Genomic DNA, 22,186 nt, shown 5'->3' on the forward strand with positions numbered 1-22,186 from the left:
GGAAGCCCTGACCTTTGCCGAGGCAGGCGTCGCAGTACACGTGCCCGCAGTTGGTGAGGCTGAAGCACGACGTCCTGTGGGGCGGCTGGAAGCAGCGATTACAGAACACCCAGTTGGCCATGCCAGGCGGGCGACCGCAGCGGCGAGGCCGGGCCCACGCGAAGCCCACGCAAGGTTGGGACCAGCCTCCCCGCTCAGGGCCCGAGGACGGGCAGCTCTGCGCCTGCGCAAACTCGACGGCAGCCCTGCGCCCGCGCACTGGAGCTCGCGCCCTCCCGCCAACCCCGTGGGAGCGCGCGTCTGACACCTCTCCCAGGTCGCTTGGGCTGGAGTAGGCGGAGGAACGCACCACGAGCACCAGCGTCCCGCCCCCGTCTTTGCGGTCCTCAGGTGTTTTGTGGAAGCCCGGCCTGGGTGGCGGGCGCGGGGAATGGCGGCTGCGCTGAGGAGGCGGCGGGCGCGGGGAATGGCGGCTGCGCTGAGGAGGCGTCGGGCGCGACCGCAGTGGGGGAGGGGGAGGGGGAGCGCCGAGGGCGGGGGATGCGGGCCAGGCCCACCTTGAGGGCCGGGAGCTGGGCCGGAGGCCAGGGCGGGCAGGGTAGTGAGCTGGGCGAGGCAGGGGAGGAATAGGGGAGAGTGGGCGTGGGGGCCCTGGGGGCCCGGGGAGCGGGATAGGAGGAAGGGAGGGATAAGTGGTTGTGGGAGTTGGGGTGGGAGCAGGAGGGGGAGTGGGGATGTGGGTGTGGGGGCGTGAGGCGGTGGGGGTGGGGGTGAGGTGGGGTGAGGCGGTGGGGGTGGGGTGGGGTGAGGCGGTGGGGGTGGGGTGGGGTGAGGCGGTGGGGGTGGGGGTGGGGTGAGGCGGTGGGGGTGGGGTGAGGCGGTGGGGGTGGGGTGAGGCGGTGGGGGTGGGGGTGGGGTGGGGTGAGGCGGTGGGGGTGGGGGTGGGGTGGGGTGAGGCGGTGGGGGTAGGGTGGGGTGAGGCGGTGGGGGTAGGGTGGGGTGAGGCGGTGGGGGTGGGGGTGGGGTGAGGCGGTGGGGGTGGGGTGGGGTGAGGCGGTGGGGGTGGGGTGGGGTGAGGCGGTGGGGGTGGAGGTGGGGTGAGGCGGTGGGGGTGGGGGTGGGGTGGGGTGAGGCGGTGGGGGTAGGGTGGGGTGAGGCGGTGGGGGTGGGGGTGGGGTGAGGCGGTGGGGGTGGGGTGAGGCGGTGGGGGTGGGGTGAGGCGGTGGGGGTGGGGTGAGGCGGTGGGGGTGGGGTGAGGCGGTGGGGGTGGGGTGAGGCGGTGGGGGTGGGGTGGGGTGAGGCGGTGGGGGTGGGGTGGTGGTGGGGTGAGGCGGTGGGGGTGGGGTGGGGTGAGGCGGTGGGGGTGAGGTGGGGTGAGGCGGTGGGGGTGGGGTGGGGTGAGGCGGTGGGGGTGGGGTGAGGCGGTGGAGGTGGAGGTGGGGTGAGGGGGTGGGGGTGGGGTGGGATGAGGCGGTGGGGGTGGGGTGGGGTGAGGCGGTGGGGGTGAGGTGGGGTGGGTTGTGGGGGTGGGGTGGGGTGAGGCGGTGGGGGTGAGGTGGGGTGAGGCGGTGGGGGTGGGGTGGGGTGAGGCGGTGGGGGTGGAGGTGGGGGGTGGGGGTGGGGTGAGGCGGTGGGGGTGGGGGTGGGTGAGGCGGTGGGGGTGGGGGTGGGGTGGGATGAGGCGGTGGGGGTGGGGTGGGGTGAGGCGGTGGGGGTGGGGGTGGGGTGGGGTGAGGCGGTGGGGGTGAGGTGGGGTGGGTTGTGGGGGTGGGGTGGGGTGAGGCGGTGGGGGTGGGGGTGGGGTGGGGTGTGGGGGTGGGGGTGGGGTGGGGTGAGGCGGTGGGGGTGGGGGTGGGGTGGGGTGAGGCGGTGGGGGTGGGGGTGGGGTGGGGTGAGGCGGTGGGGGTGGGGGTGGGGTGGGGTGAGGCGGTGGGGGTGGGGGTGGGGGCCAGGCCGCGCTGCACGCTTTGGGGCTAGTGTCCAGGTGGCCGCTGGCGCAGAGACCTCAGCACGGGAGGCCTGAGCCTGCTTCCCTCTGAAACAGAAGGCGTAGCTAGGGAAGGGCCTCTGCTGCGTCCAGCTTCCAGCATGGGGAAGTGGCTTTTTATAAACTTGCCCTCCGCGTGGTTTTGAGAGTTGCCACCCGCTGGGACGCTGCAAAGCTCGGATCGAGAGGCTCAGGCAAGTGCTTGTGCCGGGAGAGCGCAGGGTGAGCGTTCCCGGTAGCTGCGGGCCAAGTGACCCCTGCGCCCTGAAAGGTGTGAGTAAAATACAGCTGTTTCCAGGGCCTCGTATGAAAAACGTCTTAGTAATTTTATATTGATTACATGTTAACATGATATTTTTGATATATTAGGTTAAATATATATCACTGGCGTTGATTTTACCCTTTAAAAAAATCCTTTTCAATGTGGAGACTAGAAAACTTAGAATTACGTATGGGCTGGGTGCGGTGCTCACGCCTGTAATCCCAGCTACTCCGGAGGCTGAGGCAGGAGAATCGCTTGAACCCAGGAGGCGGAGGTTGCAGGGAGCCGAAATCACACCACTGCACTCCAGCCTGGGCAACAGAGTGAGACTTCATCTCAACAACAACAACAGCAAATTAGAATTATGTATGTAGCCCACTTTTATTTCTGTTAGACAGTGCTGATCTCTACCAAGTTTAAAATAGCAAGACCAGAAACGTGGCAAAACCCCGTCTCTACAAAAAATACAAAAATTAGCTGGGTGTGGTGGTGGGCCCCTGGGGTCCCAGCTACTCGGGAGGCTGAGGTGGGAGGATCGCTTGGGCCGTGGAGATCGAGCCTGCAGTGAGCCTGACGGCACCTGTGCAGCAGAGCGAGACTCAGTCTCAAAAATAAGTTTAAGAATAGGATGAGGTGCCTAATCTATCAAATTAAGAAGCTGCATTATAAAAGTATCCTATCAATGTTATAATGATATAACGTTAATTTCAGTCTCTGGTATCTTTGAAATCATAAAAGTAATACACATTATGCAGGTATTTTGATTTATTAACTCAAACATTTTGGAGATTATTTGTCCTTATTGATAATATTTTAAACAATCTTCTTAGCTATAAAGAAGTCTTTCAGGTACTTCATTTGGAAAATTCCGACTGAGATGAAGATTAGTATTTGTGCAAAAGCCCACCATAAAACATTGCTATTTGTATCTTCACTGGTCGTTCGAAAATTTTCTTCACGGTCCTATGCGGAAAAGAAATAGGTTTAGTGTCATAAAGTACTTAACTCACGATTTTGAGGGGAGGGTTGTTGTGGGCATTCGAGGTATTTAATATTACCCAATTAATATCTTACACCAACGTATCCGTGCAGTCTGCTTTTCTAAACCAGAATCTGTTGCTTAGCCAAGTATAAGAGAGTAAAAATCAACCTTATAAAAGATGTTTTTGTATTTTGGTGTAAAATATCAGGAATTTAACCTATTCGTATATTTTATTTGCTGCCGTCAGGCAAAGCGAATATTACCCAATAGTGGTAGATTTCATCATTTGAGTCCAGCCTTTATGCCAGGCATTAGGCCAAGCACATGCATGCCTTATTTGCTTGTCACACCTGTCCTTATCTTCCTGATAAGGAAACTGAAGCTTAGAGATGACACAGATTACTGACAGATAGTTGAGATTTAAGCCCATATCTGACCAATATCCACTTAGTGTAGTGACTCAAAAAGCACCTAATGTCATAAGAATAAAATTGTGATTTGGAAAGTGAGCGTACATGAGCCTCTACAAATACATGGGATGCATTTGGAAGCATTTATTCATTCTGCAAGCTCACACCCTGTGCTACTAGGGACTTCGTTAGGCACAGGGCATAAAAAGATGGATGAACTGAAATTCTCTTTCCTAGAGGAGTTCATAGTCCAGCCGACAGAGTGAAGAAAAATTGCTCTCTCTAGTCCCTGTGAATCCACACAGTTCTACCTCAGAGAGAAAGTGAGGAACAGGCAGTTCATTCTTTCCTTGGTCCAGGGGCTTTGTGTTGAGAAATGCGTTGCTGGTAGCAAGAGATAAAATAAGCTGAATAGGCAGACTGACCCTTTGATAATTTTGTTCTTTGATTATTTGCTCAATTTGTTCAATTAGATGTTCAAGCTTGAAGGTAAGTTCATTAACTTTGTCCTTTGCTTGAGCAATGGCCGCATCAAGGTCGTGTTCGCCAACTCGAATATCTAAGTGGATCCGCTGTACAAACAGTAAAAAGGAAAAAATGGCATGTTTTTAAAAACAGCTCCACTCTTTTTCCTTACTTTCTCACTCTTGTATCCTCGTCCTTCCTTTTTCTCCCTTCCCCCTTTTCATAAGCAGGACACTGCTTCACTCTTCAGCTCCCTTTTTTTCCCTCACTGCCACTCTTTCTTATTCTACTTGGTAGTCTTTCTTGTAATAATAATGCATTAAATGGTAAATTACTGACCTTATAGTATATTTATACCTTCCTGAACATGAAATTAACTATTAGGTAAATGACTTTGGTGTGGAGAAAATTTGATTAATGTTCTGAGGGAAATTTTCTTTACATATAATTAAATTTCTTAAGCTAAAGTACAAATTGTTTTCATCAGTTCCGAACACATTTAGAAAATAGCCAATCACCATCTACCGTGTAAGAGTTTTATTTATTAGAATTCTATTATTAATTCACCCTTCAGCCTTCACTTGTTTTCAAGCCTCAATAATCACAGTTCTTTTAACCTTCCCTCACAGCTCTTATTTTTCAAACCCTTTAATCAACTTCATGGCTCTCCTTTGAACCCCTTCCAAGCTCTCCAGCTCCCTCTTTGGTTGCTGCGCTGAGATCTGGGCATAGGACTTTAATAAGTTTCTAGCCAGTTTGAGTGTAATGGTTCTGCATACCAATGTCATGCTTGAATAGTGCTGACGCTGTGTTCATCAACAAGGACATGGGAAGCATATACTCACCAGCCTACTCCCTCCAAATGACACAAGCCTTGTAGAATTAGATTCTAAGCAAATGGTGTGTTCACCAGGTGAATGTGAAGTAAAATAGAATGTCCCTTGCGGGCCATATAGCTTCGACAATATTACCTAGGATTAAGGATTTCCATAGATTGAGTTTATTATTTTCTAGTTTACATTCTTAAAAATAAATCTCTATATATTATCTAGTAAAAAATTGTGCCATTCCTAAACAAGAAATCAAATGGCTAATAAACGTGAAAAATATTCAGACTTGCTAGTAATTAAAAAATTCAAACTACAGTAAGATATCCCCTGTTCATTGTCAGATTGACGAAGATTTAAAAGTATCCAGGGATAGTATGGACAACTTTTGTCCCACAGAATATCCAAGAACTGTGGGACAACTATAAAAGGTGTAACTGGACACATAATGGGAGTACCAGATGGAGGAGAAACAGAGAAAAGAAGAAATATTTGAAGCAATAATTATTGAGAATTTTTCCCCAAATTAATGTCAGATAACAAGCCATAGATTCAGGAAGCTCAGAGTATACCAAGCAGGATTAATCCCCTCACCCCCTCAACCCCAAAATGAAACCAAAAAGCTACACCTAGGAATATCATTAAAACTGCAGAGAAGCAAACACAATTAAGAAAATCTTGAGCAGCCAGAGGGGGGAAAACATTACTTACAGAGCAGCAAACGTAAAAGTTGCATCTGACCTCTCCTCAGAAGCTATGCAAGCAAGAAGAGAGTAGAGTGAAATATTTAATGTATTGGGAATAAAAAAATGACCAACCTAGACTTTGGTATCCTGCAAAATTATCCTGCAAGAGATAAGAGGGAATAAAGCCTTTCTCAAACAAGTAAAAACTGAAGGAATTTTTTGCTGGTAGATCTGCCTTGTAAGAAGTGTTAAAAGAAGTTCTTCAGAAAGAAGGAAAATGATGTAGGTCAGAAACTCAAATCTGCATAAAGGATGAGCATTAGAAAAGTGGAGGTAAAATTAAAACTTTCTATTTTCTTATTCTTAAGTGACCTAAGAAATATCACTTTACTCAAGATAATAGCAACAATGTATCGAATGGTCACAGTTTACATGTAAGTGAAATTAATGGAAGCCATGATAAAATCAGGGGCAGCAGGGAAGAATTAGGAATATTTTGGTAATAAAAGGCACTTGCGGCTGGGCATGATGGCTCACACCTATAATCCCAGCACTTTGAGAGGCTGAGGCGGGTGGATCACCTGAGGTCAGGAGTTCAAGACCAGCCTGGCCAGCATGGTGAAACCCTGTCTCTACTAAAAAATGCAAAAAAAAATTAGCCAGGCATGGTGGTGGGTGCCTGTAATTCCAGCTACTCAGAACGCTGAGGCAGGGAGAATTGCTTGAACCCCGGAGGCAGAGGTTATAGTGAGCTGAGTTCATGCCAGCCTGGGTGACAGAGTAAGACTCCATCTCAAAAAAAAAAAAAAAAAAAAAGAAAAAAATGGCCCTTCCTGTGAACTGGTAGTGTGTAGTGTTATTTGAAATTCGACTTGGACTAGTTGTGAATGTATATGGCAAACTCTAGGGCAACTTCATATGCTAACAGAGAGAATGGAATCACAGAAGATGCTCAATTAAAACCACAAAAGGTGTGAAAAAGAGGAGAAGAAAAAAATAATGAGGGCAATGAATAGAAAATGGTAACAAATATGGCAGATAATAATCCAGCTATATAAATCATCACTTTAAATGTTAATGGTCTGTGTCCTTGGCCTGGGTAGAGTGGCACCTGTTGGTGGTGCCCATATTATATCAACCAGGGACAAAGCAACCCCCTGTTCATCCCAGCTTGGCTTTTGATCTGTACCTATACCTGGTTCATGCCTTGGACACATGGGAAAAAAAATGTCAATGGTCTAAATACACCAGTTAAAAAATAGAGTGGATCAAAAAATGAGACCCAATTATATGTTGTCTATAAGAAAATCATTTGAAATGTAAAGACACATAGATTAAAAGTGAAGGGATAGGGAAAGATACATCATGCTAACCTTAATCAAAAGAAGGCTGGAGTAGCAGTATTAATTTCAGGCAAAGTAGACTTCAGAAGGAATGGAAATTATCAGGGATAATTACATAATGGAGCAGTACATGATGATAGAAGGGTGAATTCTCTAAGAAGACAACAATCCTTAACGTGTATGCACCTGACAATAGAGCATGAAAATATGTGAAGTAAAGCCTGATAGAACTGCAAGGAAAAAATAGATGAACACTTTATTATAGTTGGAGTTTTTCAGCCCCTTCTGTCAGAAATGGACAGATCCTGCAGGCCAAAATTAGTAAGGACATCATTGAAATCAGTGGCACCATCAGTTGACTGGAGATAATTGACACCTATGATTACTTTATCCAATGATAGCAGAGGACACGTTTTTCTCAAGTTCACATGGAACATTCGCCAAGATAGACCACATTCTGGGCCATATATCACACCTTAACGAATTTAAAATAATAGAAATCATACAATGTATGTTTTCAGGCCTCAATGGAATTAAACCGGAAATCAGTAACAGAGAGATAGCTGGAAAATCGCAAAATACTTGGAGATTAAACAACACACTTCTAGTTAACACATGGGTCAAAGAAGAAATCTCAAGACAAAATGAAACTACAACTTATCAAAATTTGTGGGATGCAATAAAAGCAGTGACTAGAGGGAAATTGAAAGCATTGAATCCATGTACAGTTGGCTGTCTGTAATACCAGGTTTCACATCCATGGATTAAACCAGCCATGGATTGAAAATATTTGAAAAAAATATATGTAACAGAAATAATACAAGTGAAAAACTACAGTGTAACAACGATGCAGCATTTACATTGTATTAGATATAAGTAATCTAGAGGTGATTTAAATTAATGGGAGGATGTGTACTAGTTACCTGCAAACTACACCATTTCATATAAGGGACTTGAGCATCTTCAGAATTTTATATCTTTGGAGAGTCCTGGAACCAATCCCCCACAAATACCAAGGGATGACTGTATTAAAAAACGAGATCTAAAATTAATAATCTAAGCTTCCATCTTAGGAAATGAGAAAAAGAAGAGAAAATTAAATGCAAAGTAAGCAGCAGAAGAAAAATAATAAAAACTATAGCAGAAATCAATTAAAAACAAGAAATAGAAAAAAATCAACAAAACCAAAAGTTGATTCTTAGAAAAGATTAAAAAGCTTCTAGCCAGGCTAAGAAAAAAATAAAAAATGAAGATGACACTACAAATATCAGAAACAAAAGAAGGGGCATTACAAATCCCATGGACATTAAAAGAATAATAAAGGAATACTGTGAACAAGTCCATGCCCACAAATTTGATAACCTAGGTGAAACTGACCAATTCCTTGAAATACGCAATCTAATAAAATACAAGAAGTAGGCAATCTGAATAGGCCTATATCTAGTAAGAGGTTGAATCAATAGAAACTTTCCAAAGCAGAAAGCACCAGGCCCAGATGGGTTCACTGGTGAATTCTAACAAACATTTAAGGAAGAAATTGTGCCAATTCTCTACAATCTCTTCCAGAAGATAGACACAGAAGGAATACTTCCTGATTCATTTTATGAGGCCAGCATTACCCTAATACCAAAACCAGACAAAGACATTATAAGAAAACTACTGATCATTGTATCTCATGAATATAGATGCAAAAACCCTTAATAAAATATTAGCAAATGAAAATCCAACAATATATAAAAGAATTATATACCACAACTAAATGGGTCTTATTACAGATATGCAAGGCTGGTTTAACATTAGAAATCAATTAGTGTAATTCATCACATCAATAGGTGAAAGAAGGAAAAATCATACCATCATATCAATAGATGCAGAAAAAGCATTTAACAACAGCCAACACCCATTTATGATAAAAATGCATCAAACTAGGAACATGGGGGAACTTAATTTGATGAAGAACATCTACAAAAAAGCCGATAGCTAATACACTTACTGGTCCGAAACTAGAAACCTTTTCTTGGTGGACTGGAAGTCCTAGCTAATGCAGTAGAAGGAAATAAAGAGTTTGGGAAGGAAGAAATAAACTGTCTTTGTTCACAGGTGACATGACTGTTTATGTATAAACCCAAAAGAATTGACAAACTGCCAGAACTAGTAAGTGATTATAGTAAGGTTGCAGGATACAAGATGAATATAAGAAAGTGAATCACTTTTCTATATACTAACAATGAACAAGTGGAATGTGAAATAAAAAGCACAGTATCATTTACATTAGCACGCTCCCTCAAATTACTTATTTATAAATCTAACAATATGTGCAAGACCTATATGAGGAAAACAAAACTGTGGTGAAAGAAATGGAGAGAAGTCCATGTTCATAGATAAGAAGACTTATTATTGTCAAAATCTCAGTTCTTCCCAACTTGTTCTATAGATTCAACAGAATCCCAATACAATTCTAGCAAACTATTTTGTGCATATTGACAAGCTGATTCTGATATTTATATGAAGAAACAGAAAACCCACAATAGCCAACACAATATTGAGGGAGAAGAATAAAAGGACTGACACTACCCAACCTTAAGATTTACTATGAAGCTACAGTAATCAAGACAGTGTGATATTGGTGAAAGAATAGACAAATAGATCAATGGAACAGAATAGAGAGTTCAGATGTTGTTTCAGGCAATTTCGATTTTCAAAGAATGAGTCTTCTATGTGTTTTAAAAAAACAGTGAATGGGTTTTAATGTGATAGTTTTTGGCCCAACTAAAATTTGGCTCTGGGTTTAATGTGCTTTGGAGACACTTTCAGATGGTCATTAAGGATTATTGGGAAAGTATAGAATTGGGGTTTGATATATCAAGGAACAGAAAGTATGGGCTAGAAGCATAGATGTGGGTGTGTAGGGAGGAGAGGGTAGCTGTCTTGACAAGTGGCTGGAGCTAGGAAAACAGTCTCAGTGGAATTACTGTCAGTGAGCTGCCAAATGTGCCAAGAGAAAACTATTGAACAGGTGAAAATCAAGTGTCCAAAAATCCAACTGGATTGGAGTCTTCAGCACAGCTCTCTGTCTCCACGTAAGTGGGGGTGTCACAGTGTCTTCCTGAGCTTGGGCCAACCAGTCATCCAGTTTCATGAGAATGGGAGTCCTGTCCTGCCTACTTCAAGCACCCTTTTCTTGCCAGCCAGAAAGAGGCCTATTCTATTCTACAAGTCTTTGGTCCACCACCATTCTGCTACCCCATGAGCACAGCTCCAGGACAAGTAGGTTTGAGTTAGTGGGCTGAGGAATTCATTGTCTTAAGCTTACATGGTGGGGGATGGATATCTCTGTTATATCCATTGTATATATGAGAAAACAGCATCAAAGCAGTCAAATAACCCATCCAAGGTTTTAGCTTATATGTGACAATCTATGCTTGAGTTTGATTCTGACTCCAAAATCCATATTCTTTCCACATTTCCTGTGACTTTTGTACTCCTCTGCTAACTCCTGGTGAGTAAGAGATATATGAGACCAGACAGTCCCAGAGGCTGCTGCATTACTAGAGAACGCCCATGCCAAAATGGGAGGAGGGAGGAGTTGGCTTATCTGACCCTTGTGCTTGGGTGGGGCTGCAGCACCAGCAAAGTAGATGGGGCCTGGTTGGTGCAAAACCACAGGGATGCTTTGGCCCTAAGGTCCCTTTTGCCTAGGAAGATCAGCAAACCTCAAGATGACAAATCTGGGACTCCTCATTTTATTTTTTAAAAGCTTTTTGTATTATGAAGCCTGTCTCTGCTTCTCAACTAAACTATAGGCTCATTGAGGGCAGGCACTTTCTATGTTTTTATGTCATGCTATCATTCAGTGCTATATGCATTAAAAATTGTTAATTCCGCTTAGTGAGTGCTTCTATAGAGATTTAAAAACTGGGCTACATGATGCCTGAATTTTTGGCAAATGAAAAGTTTTAGTAACAAAGTATAAAAGAATGTTTTACCTCATCATTGTGAGTTGTAATAGTCACAAACATTCCCAAACCAGGAGCAGATTCAAGGAACGTATGTCTGCCTATGTCCCATTGCTGTATCTTGAAAGTTCCTGTTTCAAAAATATAAGACATTACAACATGTAAGAAACAGTAATAATGTTTATTAGATGTTACTGCTAAATTAAATGAATTTATCTTTCTCAGTTTACCTAAATCGTAAAACACTCTTAGTCTGAACAGCTATAGCTTGGTGATTAGGTATCTAACAGAGTAGAGGACTCTGGAATATAGAGGAAGACTTGAGTTCTTCATTTCTCGCTCTCATTGACTAGGTAACTTGACAAATTATTTCACCACTGTAAGCCTCCATTTCCTATTCAGAAAAATAGGGGTAATATAGATCTCTCTCAAATCTCAGTTGTGAGAACTGCCGAAAATAACCCTATGAAAGGTTTCCACCTAGAATGTAAACTCCATGTGAGCTGCCACTAAGAGATGGAACTCTTGGACCTTTTCCAAAACCTCCCCAGTAGTTCTCCCTGCTTTAACTTCTTTCTGCCGTAACTTGATCCCATACACTTCCAGCAGAATTGCTTGCTAAAATATCAGTGTAGTCATGTCAAATCTTTCGTTTCATTGTCTCCAGAGGTTTCTGCTGAAGGTTGGATTTGAAGGAGTCTCTGGCTTTCTCTTGTTAGTATGTGGTAGCTATCATATGACTTAACTTCCCTCATGTGCCCTTGAAAGGTACAATGGGAATGAAAACCCGGGTAACATTTGTTGGACCCATATTATGTGCCAGGCACTGTGCTAAACACTTAACATGCATCACTCTTGTATAGATTTATGTAACTGTAATATATGCTTATAAAGTACAAATATTATAAAATTTTATAAAGGTGAGAGAAAAGGCACTACACTGTCTGGGTTTGAATCCTGACTCTACTGCTTGCTAGCTATGTGGGCAAATTAATTTTTCTATACTTTAGTTTCATTATATCTAAAATCGTTATAAAAGTAGTATTTACCAGCCGAGCACAGTGGCTCATGCCTGTAATCCCAGCACTTGGGGAGGCTGAGGCAGGCAGATCACTTGAGGCCAGGAGTTTGAGACCAGCTTGGCCAACATGGCGAGACCCCGTCTCTACTAAATATACAAAAACGAGCCGGGTGTGGTGGCGCATGCCTGTAGTCTCAGCTACTCAGGAGGCTGAGGCATGAGAACTGCTTGAAGTGGGAGGCAGAGGCTGCAGTGAGCTAAGATCGTGCCACTGCACTCCAGCCTGGGTGACAGAGGAAGACTCTGTCTCAAAAAGAAAAAAAAAGTAGTATTTACCTATGTAGGGTTATTGTCATGAAGATTCAGATGTTTGTAAATTGCTCCATTAGAATGGTGCTTGACACAGCACTGAATTAATGTGTTATATGTAAATATATAGATACATGTATAAATTATACATATATACAGTTGTGCCTCAGTATCCATGAGGGATTGGTTCCAGGATGTCCTCAGGACACCAAAATCCACAGATGCGCAAGTTCCTTATACTAAATGGCATAGTATTTGCATATAACGTATGCACATCCTCCCATATACTTTAAATAATCGCTAGATTACTTGTAATGCCTAGTACTTAAATGCTGTGTAAATAGTTTTTGTACTGTATTGGGTTTTTATTTGTATTTTTATTGTTGTATTGTTATTTCTTATTATTTTTTTCCAAATATTTTCCATTTGCATTTGGCTGAATCTCCCAATGCAGAATTTGTGGATATGGAGGGCCCACTGTATACACTCACACACTTTTCAGTAACCGAGGTGATTTTTCCCTTACCACCACATTATGCTGTCTCCATCTAGAGAAAGGAAATTCCGTGCAGGGACATATGCATAAGTCCTGAGGGCAGGAGGATGCTTGGAGTATTCAAGGAGCAGCAGAATGGCTGTAGTGAGGTTAGCAGGGAAAGAATGGTAGGAGGTGGGGTTGAAAAGGTAGCAGGGGCCAGATCATAGAGAGTCCCGATGTCCATTGTAAGGATTTGGGGAAGCAACTGGGTAGAGGAGTGACATGATGTGACTTTCCTTTTAAGTTTCTTATTGTTGCTGTTATGTGGAGAAAAGGATGAAGAAGGGTCAAGGGTGGAAGCAGTGACACTATTGTAATCTAAGTGGCTTAGACTGTGATAATAGTAGAGGTTGTAAAAAGTCGTTGGTTTCTGTACTATTGTATTTTTTTAAATTTTGTCATTATTATACTTTAAGTTTTAGGGTACATGTGCACAACGTGCAGGTTTGTTACATATGTATACATGTGCCATGTTGGTGTGCTGCACCCATTAACTCGTCATTTAGCATTAGGTATATCTCCTAATGCTATCCCTCCCCCCTCCCCCTACCCCACAACAGTCCCTGGTGTGTGATGTTCCCTTCCTGTGTCCATGTGTTCTCATTGTGCAATTCCCACCTATGAGTGAGAACATGCGGTGTTTGGTCTTTTGTCCTTGCGATAGTTTGCTGAGAATGATGGTTCCCAGTTTCATCCATGTCCCTACAAAGGACATGAACTCATCATTTTTTATGGCTGCATAGTATTCCATGGTGTATATGTGCCACGTTTTCTTAATCCATTCTATTGTTGTTGGACATTTGGGTTGGTTCCAAGTCTTTGCTATTGTGAATAGTGCCACAATAAACATACATGTGCATGTGTCTTTATAGCAGCATGATTTATAGTCCTTTGGGTATATACTCAGTAATGGGATGGCTGGGTCAATTGGTATTTCTAGTTTTAGATCCCTGAGGAATCACCACACTGACTTCCACAATGGTTGAACTAGTTTACAGTCCCACCAGCAGTGTAAAAGTGTTCCTATTTCTCCACATCCTCTCCAGCACCTGTTGTTTCCTGACTTTTTAATGATCACCATTCTAACTGGTGTGAGATGGTATCTCATTGTGGTTTTGATTTGCATTTCTCTGATGGCCAGTGATGATGAGCATTCTTTCATGTGTTTTTTGGCTGCATAAATATCTTCTTTTGAGAAGTGTCTGTTCGTATCCTTCACCCACTTTTTGATGGGGTTGTTTGTTTTTTTCTTGTAAATTTGTTTGAGTTCATTGTAGATTCTGGGTATTAGCCCTTTGTCAGATGAGTAGGTTGCAAAAATTTTCTCCCATTCTGTAGGTTGCCTGTTCACTCTGATGGTAGTTTCTTTTGCTGTGCAGAAGCTCTTTAGTTTAATTAGATCCCATTTGTCAATTTTGGCTTTTGTTGCCATTGCTTTTGGTGTTTTAGACATGAAGTCCTTGGTTTCTGTATTATGTCCCCATTGTACAGGTTGGAAACTGGTTCTCAGATAAAGTCACATAACCAAGAAGTTGTAGAGGCAGAATTAGAACTAAGGCAGTCGGATTCCACAGCCTGGAGCTACTAGCTGCATTATCACAGTGCCTCCCTGGAAGGCAAGAGAGAGACAATTCCCTGATAGGGCTTGAGAAGGGAATGTGAGGCTGGATATTGGCCACGAGGGCATCCCATGGAATATGTACTCTCTGGGAGACAACTAGAGGGAACACTTCCAGGGATAAGAAAGCTGCAACTAACTTTCAAGCTCTGCCTGCACTTTAGAGTGACCTCAGTCTTAAGGCATCTTTCAAATAGTTCTGGCCCTTCTCTCCCGCTCTTCCCATCCCAAAGTTTGTTAACTATATGTGTAATGTGTATTCAGTACTTTTTAGTGTGATCCATTTTAAGAAGGTTTTAAAAAAGATATCATTGATGGTTCTGGACAAGATGGGATAGGTCCATTCTGCCCTATTTCTTCTGCTGATTACAACTAAAAATCCTGGGCAAAATGTAAAAAGCACCTACCAGAAGACTCTGAAAGAAGATAGAGTGGCCAAGGACCTCAGGACTCATAGCACAACTCAGCAGTGGGTTATCTGTTTGTTTTCTTCCTCCTGTATATCCTGGTCTGGGTGCTATGGCAGTCCGCAACCTACAATTGCAGACCAAAATTTTGAAAAGAACCTAATGTCTCCAGCCAAAAGATCTGGAATAGGATACCCTGCAAGATGAAGCTTCTTTGAGTATACCTCCCTGTATTAGGCTTTTCTTGCATCGCTATAAAGAAATATCTGAGACTGGGTAATTTACAGAGAAAAAAGGTTTAACTGGCTCATGGTTCTGCAGGCTTTCCAGGAAGCATGGTGCTGGCATCTGCTTGGTGTCTAGGGAGGCCTCAGGAAGCTGACAAGCATGGTGGAAGGTGAAGGAGGAGCAGGCCATTACATAGCAAAAGGAGGAGCATCAAGACCAATGAAAAGTTTCAATAAAAAATAAAAGAAAAAAAAGCAGGAGCAAGCAAGAGAGAGAGTGGGGGGAGATGCCACTTAGTTTTAAGTGATCAGATGTTTTGTGAACTCAGAGTTAAGAGCTCACTTATCACCAAGGAGATGGCCCAAGCCATTCGTGAGGAATCCACCCCCATGATCCAAATACGTTTCACCAGGCTCCACCTCCAGCACTGGGGATTAAAATTCAACATGAGATTTGGGTGGGGACAAATACCCAAACAATATTACTGCCCTACTCCAGATGAACACCTTAAAGAAATCGCACCCCTCCCACTGGATGCTTCAGCATGGAGACTATGGGGTGGAGCCCTGTCAACATGCCCACCGAGCACTAAGTGAAGGACAATAAAGAGTCAGTGTCTCTACACTAGAGACTTGGGGAGGATTTCAGAGAAGAGAGAACTGGAGAGAAAGATCTTTAACTCTGTGTATGAAGTCCTGAGCACACCTCTGAGCAGCTCATGCTTGAAACTGACCAGAATCAATAAAGCAAAAACTTTGAGAATTCAACTATGTTGTGGAATACTGCCTAGGTTTCAGATTAACCTCTAGGTAGCACACAAACAGGGCAGATGGAATACTACTCGGCCATAAATGGAATGAATTAATGGCATTTGCAGCAACCTGGATGAGATTGGAGACTATTATTCTAAGTGAAGTAACTCAAGAATGGAAAACCAAATGCTGTATGTTCTTTCTCATAAGTGGAAGCTAAGCTATGAGGATGCAAAGGCATAAGAATGACATAATGGACTTCGGGGACTCAGGGGGAAAGGGTGAGAAGGAGGTGAGGGATAAAAGACTACAAATTGAGTGCAGTGTACACTGCTTGGGTGATGGGTGCACCAAAATCTCACAAATCACCACTAAAGAAGCTACTCATGTAACCAGACACCACCTGTTCCCCAATAACCTATGGAAAAAATTTATTTTTAAGAAATTATAACAATGCCTGATACGCTTTTCATTGTACGCAGAGGTAATATTTAAGACAACTATGTTATAAAGAATGGGAGAGCAAAGGGACTTAAATGTTGGTAAGGTTTCTGTATTTCTCTTGAAATGGTAAAATATTGATATTACTAGACGGATAAGTATGTGTATGATAATCCCAAGAGTAACCACAAATAAAAATTATAGAGAAAGATAAAGTGAACAACACTATAGGTAAATCAAAATGAAGTAGTACGAAATGTTCAAATAGCCCACAGGAAGGTAGGAAATGGAAAACGGGAATAAAAAACCGGGAAAGAATAAAAATAAAATAATAAAATGGCAGACCTAAATCTTGACATCTGTAATTACATTACATGTAAGTGGTCTAAACAGACAAAGATTATCAAATAGATTTTTAAAATGACCCAATTATAATGTAGTGTACAAGAAAATCACTTTGAATATAGTGCTACAGGCAGGTTAAAAGTAAAAATATGAAAAAAGATATACCACTTTGACATGGGTTTTTAAAAATCTTGAGTGCCTATATAAATATCAGACAAAGTAGGCTTCAGAGGGCTGGGTGTGGTGGCTCATACCTATAATCTCAGTGCTTTGGGAGGCTGAGGCAGGAGGATTACTTGAGGCTGGGTTTAAGACTGGGCAACATAGCAAAACCCTGTCTCTACAAAAAAAAATTAAAAGTTGGCCAGGTGTGGTGGCATGCACCAGTAGTTCTAGCTACTCAGGAGGCTGAGGTGGGATGAGCCCTTGAGCCTAGTTCAAGGTTAACAGTGAGCTATGACTGAACCACTGTACTCCAGCCTGGGCAACAGAGTGAGGCCCTACCTAAAAAAAAAAAAAAAAAAAAAAGTACACTTCAGAGCAAAGAAAATTACCAAGAATAAAGAGAGACATTACACAATAATAAAGGTATCAATTCAGCAAGAAGACATAACCACCCTAAATGCACCAAACAAGACAGCTTCAAAACGTGGAGTAAAACTGACAACTGAAAAGAGAAGTAGACACATCCCTGTTTATAGTTGGTACTTCTGTACTCCTCTCTTGGTATTTGATAGAACTAGACAGAAAATCAGCAAGGATGTAGAAGAACTGATCAGCGTCATCAACCAACAGGACCTACTTGCCATTTATAGAACATTCTCCTGTACAGTAGAATACATATTTCTTTTAAAGTGCATTTGAAGCATTCAGCAACACAGGCAACAAAGCCCTAAAGGTGATTAGGCACCTTTGCTGAAGTAGCTGAATGTTCCTGGAGAGAAGCGCACAGCGAGGCTTTCCAAGTCACTTTCCAAATATATCACCACCTAAAAATCACAGTTATGTGTGCTCACTATTCTCTAAAACAACTGGCTCATGTGTGTCTTTTCTCCTTAGCCTCTTTCAGTACTTTCCTGTCCCCACTCCCGCTTCTCAGATGGTTACCTTGCGTCTTACGGAAATGGTAAGAGTCTCCACCTGCTGTGGCCTGAATGGCTCCCCCGGAGCTCATGTTGCTATTTAATTGCTATTTTACCAATATTCGGGGTGGAGTCTGCAAGAAGTGATTGGGCCATGAAGCCTCCACTCTCATGAAGGGGTTAAAGCCATTGTGGGAGTGGGGTTCTCATCAAAAAGATAAGTTTGGCCTACTTCTCTCTCTGTCTCATGCACTGACTTGACCTTCCACCGTGGGCTGACCCTTGCCAGATGCTGGTGTCACGCTCTTGGACTCCCCTGCCTCAAGAACTGTGAGCCAAATAAACTTTATAAATTGCCAAGTCTGTGGTACTCTGTCAGAGCAGCAGAAAACAGAATAAGACACCATCTTTTCACCAGCAAATGTCCTAAACCCCCCACATTTACCCTTTTTTGCTCCCTCTTGTTGGAATGGGTGGGGGTTCCCTATTCTGCCAGTGGCCACCCCCTCTTATTTTCTAGGACTTTGCTCTTGTTGCTGCCCCCACTTGCCCATATGGAGCTAATCTTGTCAGCATACCCACATGTTCTGGTGGCCCCCCTTGTCTGTATTCCGTAAGGTATTAGAGGGCAGGAAATGTATTTTATTCCTGTTTCTTTGGCTGTCTAGAGCCTGGCAGTAAACCTAGGCTGGTGTTTGGCTCCTTGGTAGGGGCTCAATACATCTTTGTGGAACGAATGAAAGTGTGTCCTACAGTACATGCTCAGCAAATGATTTTGAATGAGTGAGTGCCAGATGCCCCCCCCTCCTCCCATTAAAATGCCAATATTCTGGCATACTACTTTGAGTTATCAGAATGGAGGAGGAGAATTTCTGCTTGATTTTGCCAAGATCTTCCAGCCTTAAGCACACGCCCCCTCAGGTGTCATGCGCCATGGCTGCCGCTAGATGGCAGAAGAGAAGCATTGCTCCTGGGCAGAGTAAGCCTGGGGGAGCACTCAGTGCAGTGTAGATGAAATAATCGTGTGACAGGAGGTGTCTGTACAGAACGTAGATATCCACGGATGAGATGCTGTGTCTTGCTTCTTACCGCGTGGTGAGAGAGCTTGCAGGGTTTGCTGCTGGGAACTGGGATGGAGCTTACTAGCTGTGCCGTCTTGGACAAGACACCGAGCTGCTCAGTGTGTTTCCCCACCAGTAAAGCAAGGATAATCATGGCATGTTGGTTAATATTTGTATGTTATTTAACACAGAGATTAGCACCTTGTAAATGAAGCTCCATGTAAGTACTTGATACATAATTCTTTACATTATTATTAGGCTTTTAACTCACAAAGTTTTTCTAGCGACATTCCCATTTAACCCCACAACCCTGTTAAGCAGGTCTAACAATACCCAATTTTATAGAGGAGGGGCCTGAGGCCTGAAGAGGCTGAGATGACTTATCTAAAATCCAGATAATAAGTGGCAGCTCCAACATTAAAATTTAGCAGGGCTGATTCCCAAATTCAGGGCATTGGCCACCAAAAGCAACGCCACTACTCCCTACAGACTTGGATGTGGGGTGTGTGTGTGTGTGTTGTAAACCAGCTCCACATGTGGTTCTTGAAGAGCCTCCAGGTAGAGGCCTTACTCCTCTTGGGTGTTCAGTAAACACTGGGTGCCTACTGGGTGCCAGGAGCATCTGGACCCTGTGGGAGGGGAGCTGCCCCAGGGATGCAGATGCTGTCCACCAGGCTGCACCTCTCCTGGCCTCCCTGGTACCCTGTGCCCACCCTTGATAAGGCAGCCAGCCTTTCCCTGTGATCCCTGGTATGGCTGCCCCATTGGCTCCAGATGATGAGTCCTTGAGGCTGGCACCGTGGGTCATTTGGGTTGGTATTAGAAAAGCAAAACATTCATTGTAGGGGGTTTAGAAAGTAATATCTCCATTAGAAGTTTTTGGTATTTCATATTATACTTTTAGCCTTTTTCCTGTAAGTACATTTTTATATTTTATAAAAAATGAGATCATACTGCACATACTATCCGTAGCTTGATTTTTCCACCTAATGTTTTGTGACTGTCTTTCTGTTTTAAATATTCTTCTGTAAGCTAAATTCAGGTATATTCAGAGAGCTGAAGAAAGACCCAACATTATCTTCCCAGTGTTGTGTATGGAGTTTGGCAGACACTGAGGGTCATTCTGTGTTTGAGGAAAGGATGAGGCAGTGGGAGGCCCTGCGCACGATGGTTTAAGGCAGAATTGTCTGGTTGACCCTGGCTCTGGCTCCATCACTCCCAAGCTGTGTGATCTCGGGTGACTTTACAAAACCTCTCAGAAGTAAGACGAGGATAGTAGCAGGCCCTATGTCAGGGTGGTCATGGACATTAATCAGTGCATTCCCTGAGAACACTGCCTGCCCATGGTCATCACTCAAAATGTGCTAACTACAATTAATTCATGTCTAACTAAGGCAGAATGGGGTAAGTGACAGAAGAGGGATGAAGTTTACTTAATTTCTTCAATGCTTCCTTATTGCTCTTAGAATGAAACCCAGATTCACTAAAGAGCTCCTCAGTCCTCTAGGGCCTGGCCCTTTTTCCTCATTGATCATACTGCCTGCTCCTATTCTGAGGGTACGAGGAACCTCGAGGAGGGTAAGTGACATTTAGATTGAGACTCCAAGGTGAGGGGAGACTTCCAGGCTGAGGGACGGGATCTGTAAATTCCCACTGTCATGTGGGAGGAAAGATTGTCCAGTGGGTCCTGAAGTTGGCTGCACGTTGGTGTCATCTGGGGACCTTTACATGCTGCTGATGCTCAGCTTCTGCGCCATGTGCTCTGATTTAGTTGATGAGGTGCAGATCTGGGCATAGAAAGCAGTTGCTTTCAAGAGTAGCTGTGAACGTGGTGATCTCTTCTAGAATGTCACCATTTCCCTGGAGGATATTCTGTTTCCCTATAACGTTTTGAAGATTCTCAGTAGAAGCAGCCTGTTTTTGACAAAAACATCATCAGAGTACAGCTCAGCACATTCTCACAGACAGAATCGCCCTGGTCCAGACATTGTCAGCATCCTGGAAGCTGCCATGCCACCTATCACCAAGCCCACCAAGGGAGCCACTACGCTGACTTCTAAAGACAGATTATTTTTGTCTGTTTTTGTGCTTTATATAAAAATGTATGCTCTTGTGTCTGGCTTCTTTTAATTGACATTTTGTGAGCGCCGTCTGTATTGCTGTATGCCCATGTAGATCACTGTCATTGCTGTTTAATATTGCATTTTTGAATACACAGCTATTCTTATACATTTGCCTATTGATGGGCATGTGGGCAGTGTCCAGTTTTTGGCTGTTTCACATCATGCTGCTATGAAGATTCTCGTGCATGTCTTGTGAACCAATGCATGCATTTGTGTTGGACGTTTCCTGTGTTTACCCGGTCATGGGATGTGCCCATGTTCAACTTCGGTAGATAGGAAAACGGTGGTGCCTGTTCACAGCCCACAGTGTGTGGGAGTTCCACATCCGCTTGTATGCTTATTTTCTGTTTTGTTCATTTTGGCATTTGGTGAGTGTGTAGTCACATCCCAGTGGGCTTTGCTTTATGTTTTTCCTGATTAACAAACTCAAGCACCTTCTCATCCACTTCCTGGCCATTCAGGTCTCCTCTCGTGTGAAGCATCTTAGTCTCCTGCCCATTTTTCTGTCCTGTGAATATGGGATAGCCCTCTGTGACTGGCTGGCTGTTTTCAATGTAGACATTATGCACATTTACCTTACATTTATTCTTAGATGTGTGTCATTTTTCATCACCAAAGAGAAACAATTGAAAGGGCAGACACTTCCCCCAAGTCAGCATCTTTAGACACCATGAGTATTTGCAAAGGGCCTGTGGCAAGGCCAGGTATCAGCAACACTCGTGGGGTGAGAGCACTTTTCCTTGGCCACAGAGAAGACAGCTGCCATGACTTGGGCCCACAGGGCTGTAGTGGGCACTGCTGATGACCCCTGACCTTTAAGGTCCCTTCCTGCTCTCTTAGCCACCCCTGGCTTTGGCATGCTTGGCGGCAGCTTGTGACCTTAGAGGAGGCCTTGGGTGCTGGAGCCATACCCCACACAGAGGACAGGGAGAGCCTGAGTTGAGGTCTGCGCCTCCCCAGCCTGAGCCAGTGCCAACGAATGGGGTGTGAGTACAAATGCCCAGCTCCTTTGCCTGGAGGTGGAACAAGCTGTGGTATATCTTATCCAGATTTTATTTTATTATTACTATTTTTTGAGACGGAGTCTCGCTCTGTCACCCAGGCCGGAGTGCAGTGGTGCGATCTTGGCTCACTGCAAGCTCCGCCTCCCAGGTTCACGCCATTCTCCTGCCTCAGCCTCCTGAGTAGCTGGGACTACAGGCACCTACCACCACGCCCGGCTAATTTTTCTTTGTATTTTTAGAGACAGGGTTTCACCATGTTAACCAGGATGGTCTCAATCTCCTGACCTCGTGATCTGCCCACCTCGGCCTCCCAAAGTGCTGGGATTACAGGCGTGAGCC

General features: G+C 44.2%; 1 protein-coding gene, 2 long non-coding RNA genes and 1 other non-coding gene across 4 annotated transcripts in view; 2 read left to right on the forward strand and 2 right to left on the reverse strand.

Moving 5' to 3' along the window:
• The window catches only part of RNF212 (ring finger protein 212), a 58,245-nt gene extending 57,939 nt beyond the window's left edge, over window positions 1–306 (reverse strand). The window contains exon 1 of the mRNA XM_054553659.2: window positions 13–306. Within this exon, the coding sequence (XP_054409634.1) occupies window positions 13–121 (109 nt within the window). The 5' untranslated portion in view covers window positions 122–306. The remainder of the gene's footprint in view (window positions 1–12) is intronic.
• LOC112133074 (uncharacterized) lies at window positions 275–20,831 on the forward strand. The gene is made up of 3 exons (XR_002914737.2): window positions 275–390; window positions 20,187–20,298; window positions 20,566–20,831. It is a non-coding gene; the product is annotated as an uncharacterized LOC112133074 (long non-coding RNA).
• Window positions 3,000–10,995, reverse strand: LOC100460231 (uncharacterized). The gene is made up of 4 exons (XR_654688.2): window positions 10,949–10,995; window positions 4,952–5,077; window positions 4,067–4,213; window positions 3,000–3,212 (listed from the first exon to the last, which is right to left on the reverse strand). It is a non-coding gene; the product is annotated as an uncharacterized LOC100460231 (long non-coding RNA).
• LOC112133278 (small nucleolar RNA SNORA48) lies at window positions 6,705–6,838 on the forward strand. The gene has a single exon (XR_002914948.2). It is a non-coding gene; the product is annotated as a small nucleolar RNA SNORA48 (small nucleolar RNA).
• Window positions 20,832–22,186: the final 1,355 nt, after the last annotated feature.

The sequence above is a fragment of the Pongo abelii genome, chromosome 3 (assembly GCF_028885655.2).
Source record: "Pongo abelii isolate AG06213 chromosome 3, NHGRI_mPonAbe1-v2.0_pri, whole genome shotgun sequence".
Taxonomy (NCBI): Eukaryota; Metazoa; Chordata; class Mammalia; order Primates; family Hominidae; genus Pongo; species Pongo abelii.